This window comes from Panicum hallii, chromosome 2 (genome assembly GCF_002211085.1).
Source record: "Panicum hallii strain FIL2 chromosome 2, PHallii_v3.1, whole genome shotgun sequence".
Classification (NCBI taxonomy): domain Eukaryota; kingdom Viridiplantae; phylum Streptophyta; class Magnoliopsida; order Poales; family Poaceae; genus Panicum; species Panicum hallii.
This window is the reverse complement of record NC_038043.1, coordinates 5,452,606-5,462,020: the sequence shown is the minus strand read 5'-3', so window position 1 is coordinate 5,462,020 and position 9,415 is coordinate 5,452,606. Positions and strand designations below refer to the sequence as shown.

Below are 9,415 nucleotides of genomic sequence, written 5' to 3'. Positions count from 1 at the left end.
AAAAACGCCATCGTCGCCTCATCCAGTAAGCGAGAATTGAATTTTTGCACGAAGATCCATTGACGGCTGCAGGAGACACCACAACAACAGGGAAAACGAGGCCCAAAAACGTCGCCATTGTCAACACCAACACAAGACCACAGGACCGGGAAAAGCTTTGGCCCGGAACACTCGCCCGGTAGCACCCGCCCCTATCATGAAGCGATGGTGATGGTGCTATCGAGGTCGAGAGAAATGACGCCCTCGGCGGCCACACCGGACCCCACGCTGCCATGGTGGGGCCACACGGCACGAATGGCCCCGAGTGTCCGTCGTCCGAGCCCCACGATGTGGCGCCGTCCAGAGCCACTGCGCCGGCGTTGCAATTCCCATATGGGAACTGAAGGTACCGAACTGAAACTACTTAGTCCCCCCCATTCCCCACCCACCCACGCACACACAATATGTGTGCGTACCAAATCTTTTCAGGCTACAACAAAGTAGATGACGTGACTTGATTAAGTAGTCAATGGTCATATGAATATGTTTTATTTTATGCGGAAATGGTATGATTATGTAATCACAAGTTATACCAAGTATACCTAGTACAACATTAATACTGTATATATTCTCTTTAAATTGAGTGACATAATTTCACAACTTGGCCAAAACATATTTATATCATCTTCCTCCTGAAAGACTCGAGAATGTGCCAATACTCGTAGTTAGCTCTGGATACAACATATTACGTGATTCCAATCCTTTGTTCTGGACCAAGGCTCGCATAGTAAAGCTGAAATGTGTTTCTGTCAGCTCTGGGAGTGGCATACCAGCATCAAGGTATTGCATGACCTCATGCATACTTGGTGTTGCACTTGTAAATGGATGTGAGCACATAAGTCCTAGCTTTAATACTAAACATGCCTCGTCAGCATTGAAGTCACCTTGGAGCCTTGTGTCCACGGTCTCACTTAGCAAACCATTACGCCAATGGTCTAAAACCCAATCAACCAATGTGTTTTGATTAGCTTGAAGTGGATTTTGCTTAACCGGCCTCTGCGCACAAGTGACCTCGAGAAGAAATATGCCGAAGGCAAACACATCGGTCAAGGTGGATGCTTTACCTGTGTGAACAAACTCCGGGGACAAATAACCCATCACTACCGGAAACAGAAGCTTTGCCGAGCGCCGGAACCTTTGCCGAGGGTCAAAAACGGGCACTTGGCAAAGCTTGTCTTTGCCTAGAGCACCACTCGGTGAAACAAAAAACTCGGCAAACAGCTCTTTGCCGAGTGCCGGGCACTCGGCATAGAAAAGCTCTCGGTAACGACAACTTTGCCGAGAGTTGGGCACTCGGCATACCAAGGCACTCGGCAAAACACAGCTACGTTGTACAGGCCGTTATCTTTGCCGAGAGCCCTACGCGCGACGCTCGGCGAAGATACAATTTTGCCGAGAGCGGCCCGTAGGCTCTCGGCAAAGGAGAATTTTGCCGAGAGCGGCACTGGGCGCTCGGCAAAGGATACTTTTGCCGAGAGCCTTGCAGTGACTCTCGGCAAAGCATTTTAAATTTTTTCCCACTTTGACCTCAAACATTTTCTTTGTTGTTCCTGCATTATCCTAAACAAGATATGGAAGTTTGGTCAGTTATTGAAACTTATTGCTATATTTAGCAAATTAATGTCATTTCATCAAATTTCTTGGGATAATTCAATTTGAACTACATGTCATTGAAATGATGTTGCAAACTGTGTGCAAAAATTATTATTAATGTTTTTAGCGTACTATGACACCTTCCCTACGAAAATATAAAAATTTTCAAACGTCTTTTACACGAAAGAAGACCTCAAACTTCCGTTCAAGTTGTTTTTTAATTTTATAAAATGCAAATTTGGTTAGAAAATTGTGAAACTTGTTGTGGTGTCATGATGCCATATGCGTAGGTTGTGATAAAAATTTGAAAAGGATTCGCGAAAGTTTTCACATATGACGGTTGTAAACTGGAAGTTACTCGATTAGGTTTCATATCATATGTGAAGCACGAATAGGTTTTAAATATTGCATTGGTCAAACTTTTGCGAAATACTGTGAAAATTTTATCATAGACTCTCTGTGTGGTATCTTGACATCTTGAGAAGTTTCATGATTTTTTGACATCATTTGCATCTAATAAAACTAAAAAACATAATTACTTTGCCGAGAGCAGAAACTAGGTGCTCGGCAAAGTAGTCCTTCGCCGAGTGCTTCTGCCTGGCTCTCGGCAAAGTGGTCCCTTTGCCGAGAGCTACTGTTTGGCTCTCGGCAAATGGTCCCTTTGCCGAGCGCTACAAACGGTTCCTTTGCCGAGAGCTACTGTTTGGCTCTCGGCAAATGGTCCCTTTGCCGAGCGCTACAAACGGTTCCTTTGCCGAGAGCTACTGTTTGGCTCTCGGCAAACTGTGGGTTTATCCCCACGAAATTACCATTCCCGCTCTAGCTCGCACCCCATTTGCTCCTGCCATCCCAGGCCGCATCCCCAGCCCCGCCGCCATCCCAGCCCCGCCGCCCATCCACTACGCCGGGCGCCGCCGCCATCCCGGGCCCCACCGCCCATCCCCGGCCCCGCCGCCCATCCACCACGCCGGGCGCCGCCGCCATCCCCGGCCCCGCCGTGCGCCCATCCACCACGCCGGGCGCCGCCGCCATCCCCGGCCCCGCCGGCCATCCTTGCCGAGCCCGACCCGCCCCCCGCCATCCCCGCCGCCCATCCTCGCCGAGCCCGACCCGCCCCCCGCCGCCCATCCTCGCCACGCCCGACCCGCCCCCCGTCGCCATCCTCGCCGCGAACCTGCCCCCTGCCGTCCCCGTCACCATCCTCGCCGCGGTTGACCCGCTCCCCGTCGCCATCCTCGCCGCGGCTGACCCGCCCGCACCGCCCCTGGCTCCCCCGACGGGCGGCCCTGGTCCAGCTCCCCTGCCCCGGCCTCCTTCCTCGGTGGTGGCCGTGCCCCGACGACTTCGGTCCGGTCCCTCCTCGCTGCGCCCCGCCCCGGCCAGTGCTCGCTGCCCTCGGTAAGATTTCTCGTAGAATGGTAGCCAATGCAAAACTGAAGAGTATATGTCTAAGATATGTCTAAGATATACATTATGTTATACTTTTTATGTAAAAATTATCGAAGTTATGTCCAAGATCTGTCTAAGATATAAAGATCTGTCCAAGATCTGTCTAAGATATACATAGGCATTAAAACATATTTTCTTTAAAATTATCTATACATTATGTTATACTTTTTATGTAAAAATTTTCAAAGTTATATGTGATCATCGTAGGTGGCTTCCTTAAAAACCATCTAGAGTATACTACATACTGTGTGGTATGTACAAATCCATTGAATATAATTTTTACTTACTAGTTTTACTTAAATTGGTGCATTAGAGGATGGAGGACCGTGAGTGGATGCACTCTGGGTGGTTAAGTCGGGGTCAGGTCACCGATGAATGGATCGACAAGACCGATGCATTTTTGGAAATGGTGTTTGGCGAAGCTGCTAAAGGAGCGGATAGAATGTTCTGTCCATGCAGCAAATGCGAAAACAGGAAGAGACAAACGAAGAAGGTCATGGGGGAACATCTCTGGAAGAATGGATTTACGACAGACTACAGTCGGTGGATTTATCGAGTATTATGGAACAATTGAAGAAATATACGAGCTCAGTTTTGGTGGTTCCAAACCTCTTAATCCTGTGATATTTAAATGTCATTGGTTTGATCCACAAGTCACTAGAAGCACACATGTAAATCTTGGTATAGTCGAGATTCGACAGGATTCTACCTTACCGGGGGACGATGTTTATATTGTTGCCCAACAGGCAAAACAAGTTTATTATCTCCCATATGCATGTCAAACCAAAGAACATCTTAAGGGTTGGTATGTTGTGTATAAGGTATCACCGCACGGCAAATTACCTGTCCCAAATGATGAAGACTACATCTTAGACCCAAACACAAATGACTTGGAGTTCTTTCAAGAAGAGGGGTTAGAAGGCCGATTTGAGATAGACTTAACTGAGGATGTCCGAATGGAAGTTGAAATTGTGGTTGATGATGAGGAGGCGGATGAGGTGCAAAACGCGAATGACTTACATATGCTAGAAAGGTTTCATTTAGGCAACGTCGGTCACGACATTGAGTCAGATAGTCTTGAGTACAACTTGGTTGATAGTGATGATGAGAGTTATGATCCAGCTAATCCCGATCATGAAGATTATTTCTAATCAATGTAATACTATTATTATGTTTTATTTACTTTGCATTTCTTTTAGGTACATTTTGTTTATCTGTACTTATTGTTTTTACTCTTCTTAATTGTAGGTGATTGAGCAAAGATGGTTGGCGGGATGAGGAGCGTGTCTGGGCTTTACCAGCAGGCTAGGTCCAGGTTTTCTGGGCGGTCTGCTCCTTCAGCTCGGGCGGCGTCTGCTTCAGCTCAGGCGGCGTCTGCTCCTGATCGGGAGGCACCTGTCAGGAGGAGGAGGGGGAGGAGGAGGAGGAGGAGGACTAGACAGGAGCCGGAGGAGGAGGAGGAGGAGGAGGCGCGGGTGGAGACGCAGCAGCAGGAGGAGCAGGGGGAGGAGGAGGAGGAGGAGGAGGAGGCGGTGGCGGCACAGCAGGAGGACGAGGATCTTGGGGGAGATCCACAGGGCGGCGGTACCGCGTCTGGTTCCGGTACCGCCTCAGGTTCCGGCACGTCTGCTTCCGGCGTGTCGCGTGTGTACTTGCGAGGTCCAGCTACTCTACCTCGCCGACCGATACCTCTGACGAGGCGCCCGATTATTGCACCCGATGGAAAAGCGTAAGTAACTTTAGATTTTATCATTGCTTCTTCCTGTTTTAAATTCCAAATAAAAACTAATTATTTTTCTCAATCACTTGAGCAGGAGCTGGCTGATAGTGGAGAGTGGAGGGTGTCACACACGCCAGGTCAATGGCATTCTCGGGCTTCTTTGTAGAGAGCACTACCCCGGGCTTGTTGAGTTCGGTGGAGTGGTGGAGCCGGCCACTACCTTCGACCACTACGCCGCCGCCCCAGACGCTGAAGATCGAGACGGTAGAAGATTCAGGAACAAGGCAGAGCGGGTAAAGCAGGAGCTGTGGGTAAGTGCTCGATACATCGTATTCATTGCACATTATTGAAATAATGAATTGATTCATCGCGTTTGTATGCAGGATTTCTTCAGATGTCGCCCAGGAATGGAGGCCAAGGCGGATGCGGTGGCTGATAAGTGTTGTCATACACTTGTCACCAACCTGCACTACGAGGCACGCGTCCAGGCCATCATTAATTACCACGCCACTGTCCTTGGTGAGAGGGTGAACAAAGAGCAAGCAAGAACCATGAGGTTGACTCGGGAGCAATACCTGGAGGTAAGTACATTAGTTGTTGTCGACATTAACGATTAATTTCCGCTGCTGCTACGTCACTTATACTTCATTTCTGTAGATGATTCCTTATTGGTGCTCGGCGCATCCCGACTGCTGGCAACGAATCGTGGACCAGTGGTGCACGGAGGAGTGGGAGCAGACGCACAACACTCGCCGAGAGCACCGTTTGATGATGCCAGGTGTGACACACCATCAAGGCAGCCGTAGCCTCAACGCATACAGAGAAGCCTGGGTATGACAATTCAGTTATTAATTCTAACACTCAATTATGTATGATCTTCTAATCATCTTGCTGGTTTCATCGCAGTCGTCGTCACATGGTGGGCAGCCGTGCAATGAGTTCAAGGGATATGCTCTAGCCCACAAGGGCAAGGCGAGGGCTGACATCGACTACAACCCGGAGGACGGGCCTGAGGCATACAGCAACCCGAGTGTCCACACCCGCCTCACTGAGTACACCTCTATGGCAAGGGAGGTCCATGGACCAGACTTCGATCCGACGACTGAGGATCTTGACGTGGAGGTTGTCATGAGGGTCGGAGGAGGAAAGAAGCACGGCCGCTACTGGATTGCCGACAGCGCAATAGACCCGTCCTCTGCTCCCACTCTATCTCAGATTCGAGCAAGGAGCACGAGCTCGAGCCCCGCCATACGACCCCGGGCCTCCGGGTACCAGGCCCTCCAGGTGATTGTTTCTTTATCCTACTTCACACTATACGTTGATTCATTCTTTCTTTGCATTACCGTAACATTAGGATTTAAATTGTGCAGCAACAACTCGAAGAAGAGAGGAACAGACGTATGGAGTTGGAGGCGAGGAGTCAACAGTTGGAGGCGAGGATGAGTGCCGACCAAGCGAGGATGGCGGAAATGTTTCAATACATGCAGAGTCTGGGCGCCGCAACGGGTGTACCTCCGCCAACTTCACTCTTTCCGCCAACATTCGGCACTCCGGTGAGTTCAGTACGCTCTTTGAATGTATTGTTGTGTTGTGTCTCAAACTTCTTTTCTTTGCAGAATCAGTCGGCGGGCTCAAATGATCCATATGCATCGCCAAATTCGGGAGCGTATCCTAATCCGGGGCTTGGAGCGTCTCCGGGTGTTGGAGCGTCTCCGGGTGTTGGAGCGTCTCCGGGTGTTGGAGCATCTCAGAATCCGGGAACTTGGCCACCACCACAGGGAACTTGGCCGCCACCACCAAGTTGAGCTATTCACACTTTGACTTATCGATATGTTGCAACTTTAGGACTTGTGTATGATATTTGAACTTGGAACTATGAACTTGCTCTATCGTGGATGATTGTATTGTGTTGCAACTCTAGAACTTGGTCTATTGTGTTTGAACTTGGCCTATTGTCTATTGTGTTTGAACTTGGCCTATTGTGGATGACTGTATTGTGGTCTATTGTGGATGAATCTCTTTATTGTGTTGTGGTCTATATTGTGGTATATTGTCTACTGAATAAAAATAGGTTCTGGACCCTTTGCCGAGTGCCCCAGGTTCTCGGCAAAGGTGCCGTAACGGCCACACAGCCTACAGGTAGTATCCTTTTCTTTGCCGAGGGCCCCGTTTGCTCTCGGCAAATAGTTTGCCGAGCGCCCGAGAAAGGGCTCTCGGCAAAGCCTCCTTTGCCGACAGAAAATTTGCCGAGAGGTCTTTGCCGAGAGCCCCTCTCGGCAAACTCTTTGCCGAGAGGCTTTGTAGATTTACCGAGTGCTTCTGGCACTCGGCAAATCTGCTGCATCCGGTAGTGCATGGTTCCAACCATATGTGTGGTCTGTGGATCCGTGCCATGATCATACAACCTGGAAAGACCAAAGTCACCTAATCGTCCATTCATTTCACTATCCAGGAGTACATTACTTGGTTTAATGTCTCGATGGATAACCACTTTCTCCCACTTCTCATGGAGGTATAACAAACCAAATGCAACACCCTTGATGATGTGGAATCTTTGGGACCAACTCAATAATGGTTTGCCATCTTCGCAATACAGGTACTTATTGAGGCTGCCATTCGACATATAGTCATACACCAAAAGGAGTTCTCCTTGTCTCCGGCAATAGCCAAGTAGCGGCACAAGATTGCGGTGTCGAAGTCGGCCAATACTAACAACTTCAGCAACAAACTCCTTCATCCCTTGTCTTGACTCATGGGCCACCTTCTTCACTGCTACCTCAACTTTAGATTTTGGAAGAATCCCTTTGTACACCTTCCCAAACCCACCCACACCAAGTAGATTTTTATTCTTGAACCCTTCTGTTGCATGGAGTAAGTCCTTGAAGGAGAATCGGTGCGGCCCAAAATCTATCTCCCAATCTTCCTTCAATTCAGAATACCTTAAACTTCTATAAACAAGTAGGGAGATGACTAGTCCAATAACAAGGACAAATGCTGCAGTAACTATTGGCAAGGTGATCTCCGTGACCTTGGAATGTGGTTTTGGGCCAATACGTGGTAGCTTGGGAAGTTTGGAGATGTCAATGGCTGGAGCAGGTCCATTCATCGCAAAGCTCCAGCCAAGAACACAGTGCTGTGTGCTGATTGCACCAGTAGTGGCTGAGAAACCAATATATGATGGATCTTTGAGAATCCCTGAGAGATTATAGGGAGCAGAAAGGAGAGGCCTCTCAGGTTTGGGTGTTCCCACGGGAGCCAAGTTCACATTGATTTGTGAGGCATCTCCATTGTAGTTTACCCATACCTGCATTGCCTTGCCACTAAACAGTGTCAAGTTCTTTAAGGATTTACTCTGGTCATCGTAGTATCCAGCGTGATGGGCTTGCAAAGAGTGGAGACTATTGATATTGATGCCTACGTGGTTGTTGTCGATGTCTATGAACTCATTATTTTGGGTAGTATCAAGCTCTACTGCAAACATGTGGTTGCTTGTGTTGCCATCATTCTCGCTGTTGAGCAAGCCTATGTACTGTGCCCATGTGTTGGAAAGGTTCTTGGTTGGGGAAACAAAGAAGGCCATGCCATCGGCACTTATATCATCATGGACGGAAAGAATTGCAAAGACAAAGGAGACCGAGAAGGATTGTACAGTACCATTCAACCACTTGCGGAAATTCAATGGACTTGGGTAAAATGTGTGGCCTAGATTGACTGTGTCATTCGTGAGCTCAAGGAGGCCATCTGGTGTTACCTTGGCATTGCCATCCATGGTTAGGTTAACACCAGAAAAGCCATGGTAAACAAACTGGACCTCACTACCTGCAAGCGCAGAAATTGTGAAGACAAGGAAGACGATGGAGCTTAGCAATGGCATATGCTTCATCTGAAGCATATTCCACTAGGCTAACATTCAAGAGTTAGTAGGCAGCGGATGTTGAGGACTCTCTCTCTCTCTCTCTCTCTCTCTCTCTCTCTCTCTCTCTCTCTCTCTCTCTCTCTCTCTCTCTCTCTCTCTCTCTCTCTGTCCCCGTGGTGCCCTCTCTCACAACAGCAGTGAAGAACTGCTCTTCATAAATAATGATCCTCTGCCAGCGACCCTCTGGATTTTTTTGTTGAGAATATCAGAAAATGCTTAACTAGGAACATACATTGGAAAATCTACATGCTCATAAACACAATTTTTTTTTTGCATGCTACATGTTACAGTGGACAATTTTCCAGATGATCATCACTATAGAGAACACATGACATAATTTTACAGTTTTTGCATGTTATGTGCTCAATTACTTGACATTTTAACTCTATGCATGCCAAACAAATATAAAGTCGATCAGTACCGCTATATATTTTATATAGTAGTGACCCTACGTATGATCAGTGTTATCCTAAACGCTAAATGGTAAACAGTCAGTCACCTATCGTTTAGTCCATTATTCAAGCAAAACATGTGTTTAGACGGACAAAACGGCCATTTAGACAGTCAAAACAACTGATTAGACAGAAATAGTATACCATTGTGTAGTGTTTAAACGGTGTGTAAACAGGCTAAACGACCGTTTAGGCGAACAGTAAGTATGATATATTGGTTTCTCTAATAACACAACTAGTAATAAG

The 9,415-nt window shown here is 47.9% G+C and overlaps 1 protein-coding gene across 2 annotated transcripts; it reads right to left on the bottom strand.

The window, feature by feature from the left end:
• Positions 1-605: 605 nt before the first annotated feature.
• Positions 606-8,807, bottom strand: LOC112882756 (L-type lectin-domain containing receptor kinase IV.1-like). Of its 2 annotated transcripts, none has more exons than XM_025947885.1 (2): positions 7,155-8,807; positions 606-1,134 (listed from the first exon to the last, which is right to left on the bottom strand). In XM_025947885.1, exons 1-2 carry the CDS (start codon positions 8,691-8,693, stop codon positions 661-663), a joined length of 2,013 nt encoding a protein of 670 aa, XP_025803670.1. In that variant the 5' UTR covers positions 8,694-8,807; the 3' UTR covers positions 606-660. The 2 variants fall into 2 exon arrangements, with proteins under 2 accessions (XP_025803670.1, XP_025803669.1); XM_025947884.1 differs by having other exon boundaries at positions 608-1,137; positions 7,158-8,807.
• Between the last annotated feature and the right edge of the window lie 608 nt (positions 8,808-9,415).